The sequence below is a fragment of the Ylistrum balloti genome, unplaced genomic scaffold (assembly GCF_031769215.1).
Source record: "Ylistrum balloti isolate Yb309-2 unplaced genomic scaffold, AGI_CSIRO_Ybal_v1 Utg369782, whole genome shotgun sequence".
NCBI lineage: Eukaryota > Metazoa > Mollusca > Bivalvia > Pectinida > Pectinidae > Ylistrum > Ylistrum balloti.
Genome location: NW_026781970.1, coordinates 330,455 through 355,993, shown reverse-complemented (window position 1 = coordinate 355,993; position 25,539 = coordinate 330,455). Strand labels below are relative to the sequence as shown.

The 25,539-nt window shown below is 33.9% G+C and overlaps 2 protein-coding genes across 2 annotated transcripts; one reads left to right on the top strand and one right to left on the bottom strand.

The window, feature by feature from the left end:
- The first annotated feature begins 844 nt into the window (after nt 1-844).
- Nucleotides 845-6,882, top strand: LOC132544164 (uncharacterized). Its single transcript, XM_060207737.1, has 12 exons — nt 845-902; nt 2,523-2,630; nt 2,826-2,915; nt 3,509-3,598; nt 4,068-4,217; nt 4,441-4,518; nt 4,878-4,940; nt 5,125-5,220; nt 5,401-5,481; nt 5,636-5,875; nt 6,184-6,406; nt 6,726-6,882. The coding sequence occupies exons 1-12, from the start codon at nt 845-847 to the stop codon at nt 6,880-6,882; spliced, it is 1,434 nt and encodes a 477-aa protein (XP_060063720.1).
- A 5,127-nt stretch (nt 6,883-12,009) lies between these two features.
- On the bottom strand, nt 12,010-13,188 carry LOC132544120 (uncharacterized). Its single transcript, XM_060207687.1, has one exon. It carries the CDS (start codon nt 13,186-13,188, stop codon nt 12,010-12,012), a length of 1,179 nt encoding a protein of 392 aa, XP_060063670.1.
- Between the last annotated feature and the right edge of the window lie 12,351 nt (nt 13,189-25,539).

Below are 25,539 nucleotides of genomic sequence, written 5' to 3'. Positions count from 1 at the left end.
TGTAATTGGGATATTCATTATGAACACTATCTATCAATTATTATTTATAGGCGTTAATTAACTTCAACATTAAATTACGATCTTTCAAAATTTAGACAAAAATGAAGTAGACGATTTTAATGCTTTCGTAATGAAATTAACATTTACATTGTAATATCCAGTCAATGATTGACACAAACTGCATATACACTGTGTTATTGCAACGCAATGCGAATACATTAAATAATGAGTATGTTACTACATCTCTGTCAGCATATTCTAGATTAATATCTTTTTTTATAATGTTACGTCATTCCAACACGAAACTCAAATATAAACAGAACTCCGCTTCATCGTAATAGTGTGCTACTTTACTGCAATGTGGTATGGTGTAACATCACATGAGCCGGCCTGAGGGCGCCCAAACCCATCTTCTTCCGCTTGAGCCAAGGAAAGGTCTAAACAAACGACACGTATACCCGACTGTGGTACCCGGTCGTGATGGATGGTCATACGTCACGTGACCAACTGACTATAAAACATGAAGGGTTGGGTTCAACCGTCAGACTTACGGAGCAACTACTGGAGTCCACACTAAGTGAGTGTTCATTTGCATCCAAGTAATTATCCATTTAATTACTATATATGATAAATTTGCATATAGAGTTTGTTTCCAAGAAAAAAAACACATGTTTTACTTTGGCGATGAAATAAGTATTTATATTTATACTATTCGTAAGATAACAGAGTTTATGAACTTTTATGAAATGATCTATTTGTTTTAGATCGAACTATCGTAGTTGTGATATCGAAAGTTTTAATGTGTATATAAACATATACATGTTTTTTTCTTCAGAAATCCAAAATGAGAATTGTTATACTGACCGTTTTGGTGGCCTGCGCCATGGGCATGGATTTCGACAGTAAGTAGTAGCTTTAGATAAAACCTTGCATTCATTGCTGAGCATACGTTTTGAGTTGCTGGTTTGTAGATGAAGACGAGTTTATAAGATTAATTTGGGTATACGTGCATGACTTACATTATTTTTCATATATTTTTTTCGAAACTGTATAAATTAAGGATATATCTACCAGAATAATTTTTGGATGTTATGAAACAACATCGCAAAAATCGGATTTTTTTAAACATTAATTTATAGAGCATAGTGCAGTGGTTGATTAAGATTCTTTTAAAAAAAATTTCGGATCGATACGTACAATATTAGTAAGGTCGAATAGAACATTCGTCCGTCATTTTACACTTAAGGAATTGATAGTCTCTCATACTGGCCAATCAAAATCAACGAAACAAATAGGAACAATCTCTTTACACATGGAGGTTATTGGAAGATGACATCAAAATTAGCAAATGGAAGTCAGTCTTTACATTAACACCAAAACTCGTTATACACGTAAAATGTAAAGTTCAGAATATCTTGATAAAAGATGATCTACATAGAAGCACTTCTACCATGAATGTTTTGAATTGTGCATTTGGTACCTATGCACACTTCCGGGTTTAACCAACTTCCTGGAACCCGTCAAATCTCGTCGGCAGAAGCACGGTGATTGATCATCACCTTTACTGATCAATCAACTGTAACTCCGCACCTCTATCAGTGACACATTACCATAATCGGGATCGCTAGTTAACCACAAACGACAATTCAATTAAGCTTTCTTGCTAAAAAAAAAAAAGCCAAGGAGGATTTTTTTATACTTGCCTTATACTTTTTTTTGCAAATTAGGAATAATAATTATTCTTTTTAGCTGTATCTGCAGCAAAGGCTTAACAGCATCCATTTTTTTTATTTCGTGATTTCGAGGCAGCTTTAACAGAAACAATATGATTATTAATTGAAACCTAATGTACTCGATTATATTTGTTATTTTTTTCACCTTGCCAACATTTATCCTTTTGTTATACATTGCACATTGCTTTGTGAAGTGTACATTTATTTTTTTGTGGTGTCGAACACATTGCCTATGAATGGATACTTTTTACCACAAATTGCTTTAAGTATTGTCTTGTGATGGTTTAGCAAAAACTTTGATGTCTATTTCACTTCCTTCCAATTATCATAATTGCTACTTAGTTCTATTCCATCCTCGGAAATATAGAAATAATGAATCAATTTATCATATCAACCAATAGAATAAACAGGTTTATCGACGTTAACGAAAACATGGTAACTTTCCGTTACACATCTACGCAACTGATAACAACCTACTGTGTGCATGTTTACAATCTGTGATTGTAAAACACCATAAGATGTTGTAAAATAATAAATTTTCATGGGGTTTAAATTTCGTAGTTTTAAAAAATCCTTATTCAAGAGGATATCATTTCGTTCAAAACAGTGCACACGAGTCACACTAATACTATAGTCTTGTTAAATTTGAACAGTTGATCATCTAACTGACATGTAAAATGATTTTAGGAAAATATAACTCCAACGGCAATGATATATTGTACAGTAATGTTGTAATATAGCTCCATATAACAAGCACAACTTATACGTTACATACCTGTTTGTTTGTAGTGAAGAATATCCAGGGGATGCTTGGAGGTCTCGGCGGCATGGGAGGCATAGGAAACTTGATGGGACAAGCTAAGGACTTAATGGCAAACCTTAACATGGACGATATTTGTAAGTATACAAATAAAAAAATTGTAAATCTGGTTTGTAAATTTCAGATGTGAAGAATTTTCTTTTCCGTAAATTATTTAATTTTTAATCCTTTACGCGTATAAAATATTTCATGAATTGATACTCAATGATAACGTAGTCTGGACACAATGATATTCTCTGTGGTACATTCAAATCACATCTATCATTTTCCAGCATCCCTCATTAAGGATGTTGATCCCAATGAGCTGAAGGGAATCATCGAACATATGCCCCCACAGTTGATGGAGATGGTTGAGGGAATGGGTAAGTCTCTGTTACTTATATAACGTATTTCCTAGAAAAAAACATAAACTTTCAATGTGATCAAATTTGAACGGTGACACAGTTCAGAATATACATATGTACTTGATGCTTCATTGAAAGTGCAAGATTTATCCAAATTAAAAAATCGATTAAATTATGGGCATCAAACGGAAAATGCGGGATAAAGTGGGCTATTCCTAAATGACGCTAACCTGTTGTCAAGTATGACATAATCACTATATAACTCGACATAATTCTATCACTGCTGGCACTTGTATTGCACGTTTTCTTTCTTTTTTTTTTTTATTAAAGATATAGAAATTAGAAAAAAATAATGGTGTCATTTCATTCTTTTGTTAGAATGTAACGACATTTTCGATTAATCTTGTGAAAGTGTCGATATTTTGTCTTACATGTGAATATAGTTAATATTCAAAAGGAGCGCATTAAGTGAAATCTTATCTTAAACATATCGAGTCCAACACTTGTATCTAATCAAATCGAAGCAAACTATAAACTTCATTTAAACTGAAGCATATTCCAGTAACGTAATAAGTCTGTTTACCAACTGATAAAAATGGATCCGTTTGCAGGACTCAGCAAGGAGGATATCAGCGATGCCGCCAAGCACCTTCCAGAGCACATGGACGAAATCAAGGGTATGCTCGGCGATGTACAGAACGGTATGTAGCAAAGTGTTTGATCGGTCAAGAACACGTTGTCAAAGTGCATCATTCATAAGACGCTCCGATTCACGTATATCAGCTCTCATAATTAACTGACATTTCTTTCTTTTTCTTTCATGTAATACGTTTTGTCTTATATCAAACGGTTGTCTCGTCAATGAAAAACCTATTCCATTCAAAGTTCGCCAGCCCACAGAAAATTGTATTCCCTTATCTGTTAATAATTTTCCTATTGTATCAATAAGATTGTCATATATAGATTGCGATGGCATTTGTATATTTGTTGTTCATTCAAATAATATTCAGAAGGACGTTTGTTTTACTGATAAACAGGAACATATAGATATGTCAGAAACCTCCCAATAGATATATATATATATATATTTACTACCCAGTCAAGAACATGACTAAGATGAATAGAGACGAATACCATAATTGAGTTTGCTCCCTTTTTCTCAATCAACAGGTAATGTGCAGAAGGTGTTGAAGGAAGAACTTCAAAGTATGGGAATGGAGGTTCCCAAAGAGGATGATATGGCCAGCATTTTCCAATCCCTGACTGACCAAGCCAGGGAGAAGATGGCTCAATTCGGTCTTGATCCCGAGGACTTTAAAGGTATTTTATTCATGTTTTGTAAACCTTAGCGTGTTCATGGAAAGTAACGTACAATCCTTACAAAATTTATGTCATACTAAAACTAGATTTCGAGTATTGAAACTGTGTATGTATTTGGCTCTCTGAAACGCAGTATTTTGCTTTCTTCAGCAAGTAGAAATATATTCTTTGTATCTTATCGAAATCGTTTGCCAGCATTCATTAATCTATATTTGTACTATAGATATCAAATCTGCCATCCCCAAAATGATTGGCAACCTCCAAAAGGAACTTAAGAGTCAGGGCATTGAGATGGATGTGGGTAAGTTGATTCGAACAATACTTATACATTCAGAATAAATAACGATACGAATGAATCGGTAATAAAAACACTGATTAAACGTTGTTTTTAAAAAAGTATATCGTAAAACACAATGTAATGAAAATATTCAACATTGCGCAAGAACTGTCCAAATTTGTAGTTGATCAGCTTTGAATTAAAAACAAGTAAGCAATGGACTAACTGCAGTTATTCTGGCTATATCGTGCACGTGCATTCCTTTAGTTTAACAAAATTTAAAGTCTTTAAACATTTAGAATTATAAACAATTTTTTAAAAATCCGAAATTAATCAATTAAATTGATGTCGTTTTACTAACAAACATTATTCTTTTTTAACAGAAGACCCTGAATCCATCCAGGGCGTGGTTGAGAAATTTCTCAAGGAACATTTTGAAATCCCAGGTAATGAAGGCAAACGAACTGTTTTATATCAGTAATTCCTTGATCATATAAAATAAAGAAAACAAAACGTTTTTTTTATATAAAAAATCTGTTTTCAAAGCAAAAGCATTCAATTTGAATAAGTTTTAATATGATATACAATACAATGCATTGAGTAAATATCGTATAATTCGCTGTCTTGCAGAAAACGCTAGCCAAGAAGAGATGAGGGCCAAGGTTATGGAAAGGATGAGGGAATATATGGACGATTTAGGAATTGAGGTCAATGATGAAGATATGGGTAAGCCAAGGCTACGTTGACTAATATACAAACTCTCTTTGTTGATCAGGAGATTGATCAAAAATTTTTTGTTCCATTTCTTTTCGTTTGGTTAACTTTTCGAATTTTCATTAGATGGTTTCGAATACCAGATCACTATTACCCATCTCCGTATTTTAATATTATCATTTCATTGTACAGAAACACCAGAGAAGGCTATGGAAATGCTCAAGAATAAGTTCGTTTCTACTGCCAACAGCTACGGGTTCGACTTCAAAGAAGGTGAGATAAAGTTAAAATTTACTGTAGTTTCTACATTTTTTTTTCTTTTTTAAGGTGTAAGTTAGGTTATATTACAATTTCATGATATTTTCACATTAGGCTTGAATTAAATGGAGAATTTTAACTGATAATTCCATCCATCTGTTTCTGATAGGTGCTTCTTTCGATGAGATCAAGGAGGCTCTTATGAGTAAGGTGAAGAATTCCGGAATTCTGGAGAACCCCATGGAATTCTTGCCCATGCTTGTTAAGGGACTCTCAAGTTTCGGTGGAATGGGAATGGGAATGGGTGAACAACAACAGCCAATGCCTCAGATGCAAATGGCTCCCCAACAGATGATGATGCAGAGGCAAATGATGATGCAGAGACCGATGGTGATGCAGAGAATGCCAGGTAAGAATATATTGACTGGTTTTGAAATGATATTAAACTATCAGAATTTTGTTGTCAGATCGAATAACCTTGACTAATGCAAAACTAAACGGGCCGTCATGAGTTTGCACATAAATAAGAAAGCAAATACTCACGTGTTAACAGAATTTTAAAGTTAGTAATTGAGATAATGGTTTTGAACAATAAATGAAAATCGATGAAAATGACTACAAACCAGGATAAGCATGTGTTATCTCATATCCAGCTTGATTATGTAAAGTTCAATATGTGCTTTTTAAAATCATCATTATATTAATCTGTTATTGTAGCCCCCATGAACATGAACTTCGAAATCAACGTTGATGGCCAGAACTCCTACAGGCCACCATCTGCCTTCCCTGCTTACTTGCGAGGTGCAGAGGATGCCCTCATGCACGCTTATGGTGATGACAAAGAGGTTGTCCGTCACGTTATGACTGTGCAACAAGGAATAAGCCATGGCGCTGTATCCGAGGAAGCCGTCCACGAACTACTCACCGATCTCATGCACGCGTAAGTTACATTTCAATTAAATTCATTACTGTATATATTTATATATGAATTATATATAAATATGAATTTAAATACAAAATCAACGATTACACAACATGTTACGGTAAGCTTTGGTTGATTAAGACATGATGCTTGATAAAAAGCTATTTGGTATTTCTCCTCTTTCTGCGGTCAGTATTGTATGTCATAACGAATATACAGTGCCAATGTCTGTGACCTTTTCTGTATCTACTATATAGTGTCACTTTAAACATCATTTTAAACGGATTTATTTCTATGCTGTCTGTTATTCATACTGTCTCATCTTGTTTTATTACAGTCGACTCCAGGCCCGTGTCCTTGCCGCCAGGAACCAGATGCTGGAACAACAGGTCATGCACGAGCAGTTTGAAGCCCGTATCCCAGTCAGCAGGAGCCCCTTCCTTAACCATATCCGCCACAAGTGCAGGCACGGCAGACGCGCCGATCTCGAGTAGATGTGCTTGTTAATATAACCATGCCGTAGAACACAGGGAATCCGTCAAACATCCGAACATGGAGTTGAAGACAACACTTAACCATCAAGATATAAATGCATATTTAACCTATAGTACAATTGTTAACTGAACTATTTCTGAGTCAGAATTTTGGATTTTATGTTAGCCTGTATCACAACATGTTACGTTGCAGTAGTTGTTTACCTGTACTATCACGGAGGGAGGTCTCAATAAAAACAAAGCGACCTTACTCCCGTGTCTTCTTGTTTCTCAATGACATATCATATAAGCTAAGTGTATATCTTCACATGGTGATATTTATTTTATAAATAAAATGATATTTATAACTGTTTATCAGCCCCTTTCAATTTGTGTTCTTTTGTAAAATGTGCACCACGATATTATCCTTACGTAAAACATTGAATCGATATCACTTCTAAATAGAAATAATGATTTCATATATCTAAGATACATAGATAAAACAATGATGATCACAACAATGATAAAATCATATAACTTAAAATTCATTTCTCGAAGTCAATCGGTCTACATGTTGATCATAAACATTTACAAAGTAGCCAATACGATTTGGGCTCTAATCATCTATGGCGGTCATTTTCTAAATAAGCAGTTTTTACAAGCAATATTTTGTTCTTTCAAGTAAGCAGGGCTTAGTTATATCTGAATAGTTTTTTTTTCTGAGAGATACATAACCGATGTGTTTGGTAAACAAAAATACAAAGCTTGAAACTCTTATTATGATTAGTTTTCATCGATAATCAGTTATCATCCAAAATGAGTCGACAAATTGTTTAACTTTTGACTATTTCCTTTCGCTTTAGTAGTCGGAATCATAGCATTCCTGTAATTGGATATACCTTTCAACAAATTACAAACCTCTCTTGTTTTTCACAGAAATTTTGTCAGTCAAAAATGAATAATCTCATTTTTATGTTTTGATCAGTAAATTTAATCTGACTTATCAAATGTTACCGATTTCCTGTAATTTCAATTAGATATCAAGATCAGTGTATCGTAAAATAAGTTCACACTTAGAGTTACCTCCCTTCTGTCGAAATTTGCTTGGTACTAATTTGCATAAAATGTCATGGTTTCATTTAACCAAATATCTTTTGAATAACACTACATTAGGTATAAAAGTATGAAACAATAGTAAGATACTAAATCTTTATAATTTCTATACACTGACAGCACACATCTGAACAGATTTATCTTCAAGCTGATATCAAATTATGTTGTACTTATACACCGGGTTCATCAGCAAGGCGGGCTCCATCGATTTGTTAACATTCGCGGTTGTCTTCATTGGTGTGGATCTTCACACAAGGACGAGACAGGAGAGGATGAAAATGTTTTATGATGGAGTTTAAGTTATTATCTGGAATATAATGAATATGTTGCTAAATTGTGTTGACCACACTCATTTATTTGACTGTCTAGTTAAGCAATTATTATGGAATTGTTATCATGCTCATACTTTATCCAAATGTGGATATGCTATCTGATGCTTATTTTCCTATTTCATATATAAGTACGTTACAACATTTGATTAAATAGTTGATAATATATTGTACAGAACATATATCCTCCATTTATATATTGATGACAAGTCTAGAAAACGTTTAGACTCGGACAAGTATATCTCTCTCTTGTATATGGAACAAATAAAGATATATTTCAATACCCTAAACGAATAAGATATCTTTTAAATAAACAAAATCAACCTCAACAACATTATCTTAGATGCAAAATCGGAAAGGAGAGATTTTCACGTAAATACTGAAAACCATGATAATCATTTAATCTAAAATTTGATTTACCATGGTTACCTACTGAAAAAAAATGCAAAAATACTGCAAATTCCAACCTAACACTACAACTTCATGTAAGAAATTTATTTCTGAACACCTGTCTTAAAATCAACAATACTGTCATGGTAACAAACTGCTTACATTTCAGCAAATTCCGACTCGGAAATCCTTCAAAACATGACCACATGTAAACACTATGAAAACTTCACTTTCTGTAAAACTGGTTTTCGATGCGTAGACACAGATTCGAAACTGCCAAAATAGTAATTTCCAACAACGCTAAAATATTTTTCTGAAAAATATGAAACCCAACATTGTCTACTTCAACATGACAAGACCAATTTTAGCAAGGATTTATTTTTTTGTAAATTTTAATTAAAACCTTTATGATGGGGTAATCTAATGGAAATAAATTTCAGTCCACAGATAACCTATAGCATGGATTTTGACAGTATTGTCCCGCCCATTAAGTCCATATTTGACTTGTTTCAATCATTTTGAAGTACTCTAGATGTGTCTTTTGGAACGAATATGCTTTCTTCAAGCAAATCTGACCAAACTTTGTTATCTCCCATGCAACTCTTTTTTATTCAGTTGTATTTTTTCTAACATAGCGATAGCACTGATCATATCCATATTGTAGCACATTATATATTCATTAACATCAACCTCCGCCACAGCTGTGTATTTGCGTTTACCTACACATACCTTCAAATATAAGATAAAAAGAATCACCCAGTTACATATGTAAGGATCAGCTTCTAAGTTTGGATTTTTAAAATTTTGTCCCTGCCGTACCTTGTAAGATCTATTATGCTTTTAAACAAAAACTTCAAAACCAACGTTGTTTTCTTTCATATATTAACTTAGGTAATGTAAACTAGATAGAAATCGCACGGGATACAATGCATACACCGTCATGGAATAATTAATTATCATTTGATAATATATCATTACTTACTTGAATTAACCTAAATTTACGAAGCAGTTGTCGCCGGTGAAGCAGAAGACGGTTACCATTCCGGATCACCTGATCTTCTTAGCCTTGTATATTTTACATGAATTTACTAAATCTTTATTTCATTTAATTTGAATTTTGAAATAATTTTGTTGAAATGTCGATGGTTTCTTATTTATTTGTTTATTTTGGGAAACGATTATATTTTATTTTTGTATTTGTCTTTGCCATGATTTATAACAGCAATGTTGTTTTCCGACATTCCGGCATAAAGATGTTTCAGTGAAACTGATGGCCCTAATACTAGAAATGCAAATCAGAATTACTATTGTCTCAAAAACAGAATCCCTGGTTTTACGTTTTATTTTCTATTTCATTTTCTTTTGTTTTTCTCTTTGGTTCGATTGTTTTCTTTTTTATATCATTTGTCATTCAGAAGTTCTTTACATGAAACGATATAGCGACAAGAATAATTCTTTGAAAGATGATGACTTATCACTGCAATGAACATTGCGCTGAAGTATCATTATTGATATTTCTAATAACAAAAGAATAAATAATCAACAAGAAGGCATTATGTTATAAGGTAATACTTTATTTATAAAACAAAACTCTCCAACAGCTTCCGTGGTTATAGCAAGAACATACATTTTTTGTTTCCTTTATGTGTGTTGAAATAATAAATATCGTGAGTAATATATATACGTCATTGACTGAGTTAATTCTACAACAGTTGTTCTGCAGATTATACATATAGAAGCTGGGTATCTAATCAGTCAGTAGTCTGGAACGGAAACTTGACGAATTACCGATTTGTTCTTAGAATCACTGAGATGATTGTAATAGGTGCGTTCGATTATGTGTCGCAAGTTTGCGATTTGTTCTTTGAGAAGATTCCCTACATTGTAGGAAACACTGAATCGTTTTAGTGATTTACCCCAGCAACATTTGCTAACTACAAATGCCATTATCAGTCTCATGTCTTCGGTGAAAAAACACCCCTATTGTTTCCATCTTTTGATGAAACGGCATTCGGAAAAAAACAAAACGAAAAAAAACAAAAAGCAAAACTCTTCACAGTTCATATTTTACTATTATGATGATAAGGATCAGGATACGTTGCGTATTTGAGTATATCATTGTTAGGAACCCTCGTGGACTTGAAATGAATATAGTTAAAAACGAAAACACATAAATTATTCAAGTAAGCTATTTACACATTTTTAAAATGTTATCGGTAGAAAGATATTTTAAACAAAATGTAACAATAGTTTAGGAACTCTTTTGAAATGAAGGCGGTGTTAGATATATCTATGGGGCATGTTGTCACACATCAACCTACTGGTTGGTGTTATTTAATGGTCGCGACATTATAATATTCATTCACAAGCATTAACACTTCTAAAACATAATCATAATCAAATGTACTTGATGCCTATGTTGTTGTAATGCAGAAAGCAACGTTGTGCCTATTTCAGCTTCGATGGTCAATTCTTCTACCTAATATCTGAAGAGAAAGTGCTAGGCCCGTGGCAAGAGAACTTACATGTACGCCCACAATTTTAACCTCTACAATACGTGTTTGGTATCCTTGGTGGGTCTGTGTTAAATGTGTGGATTACACGTGATGATTTGGTGTTGAGGCTATCTAAATAGTAAATAAAACAACCACTTAACCAGTTCTTAAACGCGTTTCTAACAAGGCATTCTCGAGGGAAGTCTGCCACATAAAGTTAGTGAATAATTCATTTACTCAAACAGCACTACCCCTCTCTGTGTTAACACTGGCTCCAGGTGTGAGAAATCCGCTCTCTCCTGCAGAGTCTCTATCGATCGCTCCAAGCAACGCAAACAACAAGTCAATGTGTATTCCCCGTATAAATGTCGCCGAGCATTTTCTCTAAGAAAAGGGGGATTTTATTAACATAGCACAAGATACCAGTTGTCCAATTGGGATTTCAATCTGAAAATAGTTTTGTTGATGACATGATTTAAGTCAAACTTATGTGGAATAATATTGATTTGACGTGCAAATGGATAACAATGTATTGCATAACGAAATCAAACGGCCATTCCCCTTTTGTGTCGTAACATGCTATCGTCTCCTCCCAATGTATTGCGCAGCAAGAAAACTCTTATTATTCTATAACATAATAAATCAACGCTTGCATATGTATACTTGTAAATATCAAACTGTTCAATACGTATAATCATGATTGTGTCAGAGAAAATAATAACGTTTATCACAGACCGGAAGTACGTCACAATATATCACAGTTGACATACAATTTTGACTGGGGTTAGGAGTGGAAAATGAACGAAACCAAGTTCTCTAAACTACGTGAGTGGTGTCGTGTCTGACATGCTCATGTTAGACTGGTTTCGTTTTAAAGGTTTTAATCTGAATTTACGTTTCTCCAGCTCGATACTTCCGGATGACGTGGTGGAGTCTGAAAAACTACCGGTTCGCTTCCTGCCGCTTTCATCACACGTCCACGATGATGAAGCTGAGGACCCTCTTTCTTCAACGAATGTTTCTCTCGTGTCCGTACTTGACGTACTGCCATCATTTATAGAGTCTACACGGTTCCTGGAAATTCTCTTTAATAATGGAGGTTTCTTTTGGACGTCGTTAGTATTTACTTTCTGTTCAGTATCATTTTGTTCATTTTTTGAAACAAAAACCTCACTTTCTGTTTTCATTTTCGACTTTGAATTTTTTTGTTTGAATGGAGGTTTTGATTTCATTTTGTTATCCTTCATCTCGTTAAGTTCTATATCTGTATTTGACTTTTGTGCATCATCTACATTACCAATACCTTCATTGATAGTTTCTTTCGCCAGAGCAGATATCCCTTCCTGTATTGATTTAGATGATGCTTTGCCCTTTAAGGGAGGCAGAGCTTTTTTACCGGCAGGAAGCTCTGAAGGACCCACAGCGTTTGTCCATTTACCAGCAAAGTTCGGTGAAGATTGTATTTTGCTCAATATTGCGCCATTTAGTAACGGATTTTTATGAACGTTTGCTTCGGATGCCCCATCTTCTAAAATGACATCTTTTGATAATCTGTTAGAGCTGTTTCTCTTATCATCGGAATTCACAGAAGCTGTTTTACTACTTCCGCCAGCTTCCACTTTAGATATTGGAACTGAATCACCTTTTTTAACTTTGGTTCCAGATTCTTTTGTCTCATTTCCGCTTTCAATAACTGAATCTTTGTCATCAATTATACCGTCATTCTTTTTACCCTTGAAAAAATTCATAAATTGTCTGACACTTAATGTTCTCCTTGGCTTAGGAGTGGAAGATACCTTTTTGCCTTTGTCTTCCTTTTTCTTTTGGAAGGGTTGTACAACTCTCTCTGCATGCGGCTTTCTATAAAACGTATCTGCTTTGGCAGCTCTAATGGCAGCTTTTTTCCTCCTGTACAAACAGAAGTCGACGGTGATCCATACGGTGACAATGACGGCCGTGAAACCAGTGATAAGTGTTACCAGAATTCCCTTTTCAAGCATGTCTGTAACAATGAAAAACATGTGGTATATACATATATCAATGTTGTCGCCATCATAATTATAATAACTGTATTCTTAAGCTAAGCATCACAGACAAGGAAACCTTAATTGTTTAATTTGCGATATGTTTTAATTGCACATCCGCATCTACATTTTGACATTTCTTTCGATTTTGTTTGATGTCTTCAGTCGCCTCCAAGATTTTAAAATTTTAGACTATCATTCACGGATGAGTACAAGAAATGCGGTTGTTAGATGCAAATTAAGGTTAGTATCTAGTGTATCTTATTCTAAATTTGCATTGAAAGGTGGCACGTTCTCTTGTATGTCTTTTGTACAATCATTGAAGTGTGAGGTAGTATGAAAATTATGGGTGAATATGTTTTAACAAGAACTATGTGTACATTTGCATGCATGATCATGTTTGACCAAAGATCAATATTTTTCTGGATTTTTTTTATTTTCCAAACAAGCCAGAAGTTGCGTGTGGAAGTATCATTGTCGCTTAACATACTCTATCATGTACGTTTTGGTGTGTCACGAGTACATCAAGATTCTACAAAATACATATAAGTTAAAAGCACCTTACAGAACAAATTCAGAGTTAGATATAATATAGCCACATGAGAATGAAAGCTGCATCATATAGCTATTTTGTAGAACATGTCAGTGATACTGGGAACCTAAAGTTTGAAGCCGAGGAGGCAAGTGAGGTTAATTAAAATCAATTCTAAGGAAATGACAAAACCCAGATTTGGAGGCACACTAGCCCAAAGTTCAAGAACGTCCAAAAGTTAAATATGAGATGCTTTCAACACCACGCCAGTTGCAAGTGTATATTCTGAATTGTGTCACTATTCAAACTTAAACATGACATGCAGGTTACGGCAAACTTGAAGGATTAAATTAACCAATTGTACATACGAATGGACGCTCCAAAGAACACATTTCAGCAATGACAACAATTTTCGAAGGGCGGCGTCTTTCGGACAAACTTGATATGGCGTCGTTTCCGACCTTATACTATTCATTTGAACATGAACATGCAAGGTAAACGTGTGTCACGTGGTGGTATGGCTTCACACTATGTAATGTTATAGCATTTATTTTAAATTACAGACTTTTTCATATCGTATATAAAGAATAATTATTAGATAAACTTGATATTATTTTGAAAGTAAATCCTTTGTTCATTACTACATCTTATCGGTGAAACTAACGTAATTCGGTAATTGTTTATATGCATTACTCCGAACAAATAATATTAATGAAAATGGAAAATGTTATAAAATAAAAAACCGACATCAAATCTAAATGACTTGATGAAAAGACCATGACCCGCTCACAAATATTCGCCTCACACTTAAATAAATGATCTCTGACCTACATATATACTATCAATAATCAATAACCGTAGATGACATTTAACTATCGATAAAAATTAAAAAAAAAAAACAATGGCTTTTCTTACTTGACATAAATATCAAAATTAATGTTTTACAACACATGCATATCCCCCTCCCAACTGACCACACCCACCCATCCACCCACCTCCTCTCCACCTTCATATTCTTCTATTATGATTCTGATGGCCTGCATGGAAGCTTTGGGAGGAAACAAGAACACCTGGGAAAAACCACGAGGTAATGTCCGTTGCTGAAATCGAATTGCAAATGCGTTACCAATACACCACCCGATCATTCATACACCTTCCCTTTTTATGGCAAATCGTTGTCTGATAAAATAATTTCCTCAACTGTAAAGCAATACCATAGACTTCTTTGACTCAGTTTTCTTGTTACTCACGTACCACATATATAAATCACTCGAATGTTTTACGTCGAAACATACTATTACTATCGAGTTTGTAGATTAATTCTACGTTAGCAATCACTAATGTATTGGTAAATCTCGAGAGAAATTCCAGATATAGCACATGATGGTACTTTATTGCACCTAAGTCTGTAAGAGTGCCAAGTCGTGTCATACATGGATCTCAATCGGATTATTTGGGCAGGAGCCATGGATATTTGTACTGTTTTACATGGATATTGTACCTCTGCAATTTCATCACGACGGGACAGAAATTGATGCAAATATTTGAATTACTGAAGTACGAAATGAACTTAATGTTATATGCATATTGCCACATTTACTGTCTAATATAGAAACCGATGTAACGTTTTGCACCTTACGGTGTCTACACTTCAGAGTGTTCTGTTCTTTAAGCCAGTGATGAAGGAAGCATTATGGGGTACACATACTAAATAGGGGTTTCAAAACGCAACTTTAGGATCATATATAATTGATGTCCCTTTACAATGGTACATTTAAATTCGATGCATGTTTTAAGTGTGCTTAAATTAAGAAATGGAATTGATTTTCATTGGAGTTTGAAGTCGTAGCCATAATTCAGAGCCACAACAGCACTAATGAAAACAAAATCTTAATTCGTTTCTACAATGTTTGCAATTACTCAATCTGCCTTTAACAACTCCTAGAACTGACACTTTAAATCAGTCGTAAAGAAATTGTTGGTTATCATTTTATAAATGCCAACGGTTAACTCGGGAAATTTTTGTAGCAGGTTTAATTGAAAATAATGGATCTGTTACCACCAGCAAAAGGCATTTCTTTTTGCCATGCCAGATATTAACAAACTTGTGGTCGTTTTGGTGTAACTTAGAATCTAATTGGTTCCAGGAACAAATATCAATTTAATCAGTTATATAGAGTATACTATCTACATCAGTATGATGGAATACTGTTGTGCGAAAAAAGAGTATTATTGTAGACAATATTGAACATTAAACTATTTCTACACAACCAACAAGTGGAAAGTGTACTTGTGTTTGTTGCTCTTCGGACAGATATAGTCGTTTTGAACCTTGGCTTCATAGCATAGTTTCCATACAACAATTCCTTTCTTGAGGCTACATTATGACAATTAAAACACTAAAATACCACAGAGGCTCATAGAGATAGCTTAATTGTTATACAGTACCGTTTGAAGTGAATGGCTTTAGCAAATATAACACAAAATCATGGAAGAAACTAATCTATCCAGAGTATTGTAGCAATACTTTCAGAGGAAGTCACTTACGATGAGAATATCCAATAACACAACAGAGAGATATATACCATGCTAACACGCAAGGCTTCATTACTAAAATTAAGATAAGTATCAAACAGCTAGGTTAGACTTGACCCCTTTTCAGGTTTTAACACTGAGGTAGAAAAATATACAATGGTCTTTGATCTATTTGTATGTAAACATATACCGTGATGAAAATCCGTGTGAATTGCATCACCTGATACAGGTACGGCAGTGAAAGTTAAAACAACTAGACATTACATGAACCAGGTAAACGTCATGATTAAGTCGTAAGATCAAAGATGCTTTAGCACTATGCTTAATATAGATTACTCTGCGATGCACTTAACGCATGCGTAGTCCATTTATTTGTTTTATTTGCCACTTATAATTCACGTGAAGTGTCGCTGAAATAGCACTATCAAATACCACAGATATATGTTACAGAAACAATATATATGCAATGCTCGCGTGTTCCGATACTTCATTTGTTTGAAACTTTAACAAGTGCATTAAACTCCCAGGTGGACTTTAAACCAGGTTTATAATAGACACAAAGAGTGTTTGATATATTACGGGTTATCTTACCATGTAACACGACATAAATACCCGATACCCAGCACATGCTTGACATGGCTGGTAACAGGTTCCTTCAGTACGATCGGTATTGCCTATCAATAAATAATGATTGGTCAATTATCTCAAAAGAGAAAAACACAAAACTCAATTACCACCGGGTACTGAATTCCCCTGTGTTCTTTTATGTCTATTTGTTTTAGTTGCACGATAGAAAGATTGCGTTTTACCTATTTACCTGTATTTTTAGTGTCTTAGCTTTGTTGAGGTCGTCGCAATTCTTATATGTAAATCGTGTCGATTATGAAAATACAGACTCTTGTCTCGTCGAGTTAAAATAATGGGAAGCATAATTCAGTTATACTACAGACTGTGAAAACGAAAATTCATTTAAAGCCATTGCAATGAATGGAATAATTATTTTTTGTATTGAAGAAGAAAATTAAAGGATGTAATTATTGAACTGATAAAACAGGAAAAAATGATAAACGAATTAACAAATGATAGAATTAGATACAATAGAGGAATATGATTAATTGGATTTCACCAGTAACAGTCGCTTCGTCCTTCTCTAACTCGTCCTTGATGTCAAGGGCATAAATTGTAAAATCCTGGAGGCGACTGAAGGCATTAAAAATTGAAATGTCAGAATCTAGTTGATGAGATGTCCTATCTAACTACCTAATTTTTAATATTTTCAAATAGATGATAACTTAAGAAGAAAATCGATGTGTGTATTCTGAATCACGACAATAAGTCATTATCGTATGGATTTTCCAGTGATCAAATTTAAGGAGAATGTTAAACTATGCTCGGATGTGAATATTTGATCAACAAATCCGCCGTTAATTTAAATATAAACTTTATTCATATTTCAACTGAGAAAAAAGCTGTCAGCTTATATTATTAACTGTTGTTGGCTTGTATGAATGCGAACGGGGTTTTCGTACTGTGAGAAACCCAAGTGGTCGGGCACGTGACCCAATTCCTCTTCACGTTCGTTCCGGAATTCGAACCGCGGACGGCTAGGTGAAAGGCGGACGTTACTATGGCAGCACCCGACTACCCGTTTATTTGAAGTTTGTGGGTTTATAAACAAAACTTATTTTAGCAGAATGTCACCATAAACTACAGAACCATGATAAAATGAGCATTATACACTCCTTTACCTATGCGTATCTATATATGTAAATCAATTTATACTTTCCTCAACCTCTCTATATTTTCTCGTGAACAAGTTATCAACACTGCATGAGCAAGTCAACAATATTGAATCGTTTCTCCGTTTGATCAGGTAAAAGAAACCATCATATAACCGTAAAAGTAAGTACTAACATTCTATTCTTGTCTGTAATTTACGCGAGTGAAACAACTACAGGTAATGACGCACGTGTAGTTAGGGGCAACCAGCCAGTTGTTACGGTAACGTGTTGTACTTACTGCATTATTTACCTTCACACTAGCATTCAATCCATGTCAGACACTTTGTGAAAAAATGCAGTTAAATACAGACAATACGTGCTGTCCGAATCCATGACCTATAGAGCAACATACATACAGTAAAACAAATAATAATGACTGATATACAACTGCGTATTCAATGTATCAAGAGTTGGCTTGGATATATGATATGAAAATAATAAATCGTGGTTTTCTAACAAATCATTTCAAACATTTTCTAAATTCTTTATGTACTACAGCAGCAAATATATGTACCTGTATTTCTAATCGATTCATTTGGAATTAAAACTTGTGATTAAAATTTAATTTAAGGTCAATTTAAAATCACAATAGTGTTAAATTTTAACAAGTAATCACACCACCAGTGTCAAAAGTTATTAATAGTACAAGTGATGAATGTTTTCAGTAAGAACCAATATCAGTTTGAAATGTACACTTTTACAAATGTAAACAGGTAGTATCACTGCCAGTGTAAATTGGAAATAAACAGTATCACTACAAGTGTTAAATGTTAACAGGTAGTATAACTACCAGTGACCAGTGTAAATTGGAAACAAACGGTATCACTACAAGTGTTAAATGTTAACAGGAAGTGTAACTGCCAGTGTAAAGTGGAAACAAACAATGTTAATAATAAACACGACGTTCCATCATCAGTGTTTAGTTTTAAGAGGAAGAACTAACACTAAGTATAAGTGTAAACAAATATATGTGTTAACATTACAAGCGTAATGTGTAAAGAGGTATTATTTCTACCAGAGTTTAGTGTACATATATGCAGATAACATTATCGTGAAAAGTGTAAATTTGAAGTACTACTTCCAGTGTTAACCGTTAACAGATACACGTAGTACATATTTACAGAACATTTGTCTATGTAAACCATTGTTAATGAAATGCTTTTTCAGAGCAAACTAAAATTTGAAAAATCCAAGAGATATGTGTTGAACCAATTGGTAATCCTTGGAGTTCGGTCTTACTGAATTCTGGAAGGACCTTACGTCATCGTGTGTAGGTACGGGTTACTTTACATAGAATGTAGCAGTACTTACGTGCTCATACAACATGACTACCACCATCTATAGTAACTACCCAAGGATAAAACGATGCAGGTTTGATATTTCTATTATCGCCACGTCCTTAGTGACAGAACGCTTTTTTCAAAACAGCTTTAAGAATGAAATGTCTGTTCCTCACGTAAGTTTGCGATTAGGTCGAATACGTACGGAACATTCAAATAACAAATGTAGGTACTATTCCTCGTAACTTCTAGCCTAGATGGCATCGCTTAAAATAGCTTGTCTAGCAGCTAACGCCTATAATGATTTCACAACTAGTTTAGCTAGCCGAAAAAACGATACTTGGGAATTGGGAAAGATATTTTACAATTTAGCACGGCTAGTTAATTAGACGACACAACACAATGAAACACTTCAAGCTTTAAAAATAATAGAACGCAACTTTGTTTGCTAAAATCTATACTTCAAACCTGTATAGTCAATATACATGTCAACCAGGCAGTTTACCAAGGCTAATCAATTATGCTATGAAGCATAACGTATTATTTGTATTACTGGTAAATAGTTTTAATAATATAGCTTACTCAAAACGGGTATCCTCATTGACTCCTATTTATACGTGAATGCTCACATTCTACTTTGGGATCGTAGGTTGTTTTTTCTCTCTCATTTTATAGCCATAAAGGATATTTAAGTACGTCTATAGTAGTAACAAATATATTTCACTCATGTGTCTAATATGCTAAACTTATCACTCGTGAAAGATAGTAAAATATTACTCGTATTTTTACTAGTGAAAGAAACATTTCCATGTATGTTTTTATATTTCATTGGTAAAAATGTAATGAATCTCTCTTATATATATATATAGAGATTAAGTTTATAGATGAATGTTTAGGATTCTTTCACATTACCAAATATTGCATCGATCTTTATAGAGTTACACAAAGATACACAATTGAATAGCGCCGCATGATTTAATACAAATTTAGAGTTAGATCCAGTAGAGCCACACACTGAATTTCTTCGCATCTTACAGTTGTTTATTCCTTTTAACACATAAAACAATATAAAGACTTGTATATATGACATGTATGTTTTCATATTTTCCACTCTGCAACAATTCCTGAACCGAACAATATGTTATTAATGTACAAAAGTATACAAAAACCACTAGTAAAACATATATTTCATTAGAATGGAATCTTTTTTATGTTTTATATAACGACAACGACCAACAGAAATATCACCAGTGTTTATTTAGCCCTCAGTCAATATTGGACTACTAGATTAACATTAGTGTGTAGTTAACACTTAATAAGCCTATATTGATAGACCCACTGGCCTCGTGGTGAGAGACTCACCCGCATATTCATAAATAATAGATCTGTGTATATTAGTCCTGCACACGACTACCACGCGATATAAAGCAAGGTGCTATTTTCAGTGCAGGAAATCTTGCAATTTAACCTGAACGGGCAATGCAATTAGATCGCAAATTATTTTCAATGCAAGATAATTGGCGGCATCTTAACAACTAAGAATCTGATGAAATTAATCATAGTGACGCACTGAAGCTACCCAAACAAAATAATTGAATTATAAGGCTAATGTATCTCCTCTAGAATTTGATCAATTTTCTATTTTCCGCAGTCGTTTCAAACGTTGAAAAATTGTACTTTTTTAATTGTACTTTGGTATTACAAACGAGTCCTAGAGGGATGAAACAGCTGTATGGTGCAGCTTTTGAAATGAAAATTGATACTGTCTTCTGTGCAGCGGGTTTCCTAACATTTAATAAAACATTGCATATAGTTTAAAAAAATAGGGTTCTTAAAGTGTTCAAACTGAAATGGAATCAATTTACAAACAAACCTGGTGAAAAGAGTTATTTTGTAATATATAACTGTGGTGGATTGTAAACAGTCACTTTCTTTAATGAGCCAAAGTCTCTAAAAAGAATCGTAATGATGTAAGCAAATTGATATCTATATATCGATTTTTAAGGTGCTTGCGACCGATAAGCTCATTATTGGGTGTGAAGTGGAAAATAATATTGAGATGTTGTAATGAGTCAACAGCAGAAACAATGCTCGGTCAAAACCGATGTTTAAAGAACAAATACAATATAATTCCGAAATGACGTGTATATTTGAAGTGTTGGTTTCTACCTACATAGTATCAAATATTTAGTGAATCGATTCAACACCTCATAATGTTTACCTGTGCCACTTCAAGCCTTCTCTAAATCGTGCATATCGTACCTGGATAAGTTATGGTGTTGCATAAGCCAGCTGGGGGTCTCCGGGCGCAGACATGGTAGCACTGTCATTGTGTGACCACAAGGATGTCCAGAAACACATCCTCCAATTATTGATGATCAATTATCTTCAAATGGACACAACCTAGAATAAAGATATTTTCAAGGCTTAGTGTACATCCTACACCTATATCTTATAAATTATCGGGTAGCTTACTGTTTATCTACAGAAAACAGAGGTGTCTAGATGTACAGGGATGAAGGGAAACCAAAAGCCTCAATGAATCTGAAGACTCGATACAACCAAGTAACGAATTATGCCAGCGACAAGGTGTCACAATACAAAAGCTTCAAATAACATCTTTCTAATATATCATACTTAAATGTGAACCTTCCAAGTAGATGATTGACAGTGAGACTTCGTATTTTCATTAATTATCCTTTATCGAAGCAATGTTCATCATAATGAAGGCGAGTGTAACATTGTCAAGAATGCAATGTCGTCTACTTGGAATCGTGGAGACTCACTAAATTACATTAGTTAATCCAATAGTTTGAGATTTAAAGACTGGGCGTATACAGTAAGATTAAATACCATGCAAAGTTACAATAGCTGTTAAATGTGTTACAGTACAGTAAGATGTATTTAAGACGTGACATCCAATGCTGGTTTAGCATCAAATCACAAACCCATATCCAGGGTAAACGCTCTCTTACAATCACAACATGGTAGGTATAAACTGTGTACAATGAACATGTTGGCAGTGGTCACAAACTCGCTCCACCATTATTATATATTAGAGTGTCGCAATTGTGCCAAAGAATTTTTGCCTTGCCTGGAAGTGCCAATAACGACGACTATTAATTTCCATTCTGAAGTCCTGACCAAACAATATCATATCACTTCATATGCAGAAATTTAGACATTGGTTGTTTTGGTTTGCCTGCTTAAACATATAATATGACTAAAACACCATATGAGCCTTACCAAAGTATTGTCCTTTTATCCATTTTCCCGTGACGATAAGTCAGTAAATGATCCTTTATTGCATTGAGACAGCAATATAGTATCAAAACAGCATAGAATAACAGCAAGTCATTGAAATTAAATCACAGTCTGAACCTAAAAGAAGTCCATTGTAAAAATACATATGACTTAGGTTTTTCTCCAGCCGTATCCAATGTATAAAATCTAGGTTAAAACAGGTTAACTTATATACTTACAACCGCAATTGTGACAATGAAGACACTCAATATACAAGAGAACAAAACAAACATAAAATGTTCCGTTGAAAAAAGGCGAAAACAAGTCTGGTTGATATATCATACAGTTCATTTCATTGTGCTATTGTGATTACACACTCATGTCATTAATCATTGTTTTCTCAATGTGTCTCTGGAAATAAACGAGTTTCCATCCATCTTTAATGGAGGTGTGAAAACCATGCCCAGAGCTGTTTTCTTCCGGTTGTATATCGATTAAGTCATATTCCGTTGAGACCTTAAGTAAATAGGCATATTAATAGTAATACAAACCTATTGATTCCTGCGCGATATTGTTGTAAACACTTTGGAATGACTCAATTTATGTGGTCAACGTTACCCAAATGGAGCATAAAATTACACGTACTACCGCTAGAATAATGTTCCTTTTATAGTGTCTAGCACTTGTTTTACCTTTAAAGTCTATTTATAAATATTTTCAAATATATGATAACGCCTCGATATAGATACAAGAGGTCGATTGTGATTTTAGGTACGATGAATGAAATCCAGCGCTTTACCATCAACGTCCTTATTGTGGGCACAGCAGCAGCGACTCTTGAAGTCAAGACGGTTGTTTCACTTCCCAGAATACACTCTCGTTAGCGATAGTAATTTTTTGTTAAAACAAATTATTATCATCATCAGACAGAAATATGTAGGAAATAGGAGTCTTCGTGTATTTTGTGTTTAACAATCTGGTCACATTTTCTCCTTGTTTTATTGGATTTTATTTGACATTATGACTAAGGAGTTTCAGAAAAATAGGCGTCTTCTGTTGCATCGGCGTTATCCTCTATGTTAATCCTTTTAAATAGTGTCACATTGTCATTTAAGACATACATCAAAGACCAACAAGCACACTAACCAGCATCAAACACACTTCATATCGCACAAAGACAAAAAACTCGCAATGAGACCTCCTTGACGACCGTAAATATTTCCCAAAGTTTTCTTCAAAAGGCATATCTTCAAACCCGATGACATGAGTTTGTCCGTCAGTTGATATCTTCCACGAAAAAGTTAATATCGGCAAAAAAGGAAGTCGGTTAAAAAGAAATCAAAATCATTCAGTTAAGTGTTCAACCTAAAAAGTTGATAAACTGTCGTAAACACACAGCATTAAGACTCTATAAATCAATTATTTTATTTTGAGAAACAGCGGGCCGTTCAAGATATAGAAAACTATGCAGATTTTAAAATGATATGGAAGTTATTAGGAAAACTAGTATACTTAACATGCAAATGTAAGAATATGATACTTGCATTAATATGTGGAATTTTAGCAATTTTGCTAAATAGTATTGATAAATCAAAACTAAAAGTTGACTGCAGAAAGGATCCAGATTGTTTTTCCTATTATATTTCAGTTGAAACGTTCTTACAACGGATCATCGGTTAATATTTCACGCAGTATAATTCATTTAATACATTTTAAAAACTTTTCTGCCGCATCATACAGCACCAAAATCAATAAATGTTTCCCCTAAACTGAAATATTGTCTGTCAAACCGAACATTTTGCCCTTTAAAATGCTGCTCACTAGCATCTAAAAGCAATGTGCTTGTCTACCAAATAAAAAAATCAATTACGCTGATAGACCACTCAATGGTGTGAAAGCTAGTGTGATTATCCGGAAGTTCAAAATACAGATCATTGTCATATATGTCAGTGCCTTTTTCTATTGATTTATGTAAAAGTTGATGAAGTGAAAAAATTGATCTGTAGTCCTTTTAATAAATCCAATTCGATATCCCATATAAACATTTACAAATTCCGATCCTTTTCGTTTCGTTTATAATGAGTTTACAACAAACTGTTCATGAAGGTTTACAAACAGTTGTTGACTTGTTTTGTCAACATTTGTAGTCTGTCTAAAGCACTCTAATCTCTTGTGTTTTTATTTATTTATTCATATATGTTTTGTAGAAAATCACGTCCAAGATTAACTAAACTGTCAAAAGTATATTAATTTTTATATTTATCATATATATATATATATAAATATATTACCACAGCGGGCTATATGAACTATTGTTAGTACCGGTGTGTTTTTAGTGACGCATTTTTTATTTAAAAAAGAAAAAAAGGATGTTCTTGGCCATTAACAGCTGTGGTTGCCTATTCTGCTGTGCAGTAAATAAAAAGATAAGTCAATGTAAATGGCATCAGGGCTTTTTGTGTAAATAAATATGGCAGCTATGAACTTAACAATTTGACACTCTTATGATTTATTTACTAGCATTGAAGTATAATGCATCCAGAAATTAACATTAGATCCAGTCTAATTCAATAAGAGAAAGGGGATATAAAATGCATTGTTGCTGTATGATACCATGGGAATCATTCCATCAGCATGTTTCAAGAAGACATATCCTGTATCAAACACACAAATGGACTATGATGACAAAGCAGCACCAACCATAGTCCTGAGAAGAAACAAATTTCCAGAGGATTATATTTGTAGCCAAAACAGGAATACCCAAAAACAGGGCATTACATTTCCGAAAATAACACGTCCTAAAACAGAGCATTGTATTTAAAAAAAAAACATGACATTTCCTAAAACAGGGCATTACATTTCCAAAACCAAAACATGTCCAAAAAACAGGACATCACATTAAAAAAACAGGACATTATATTTCATAAAATCGGGCATTACATTTCCAAAATTTCCG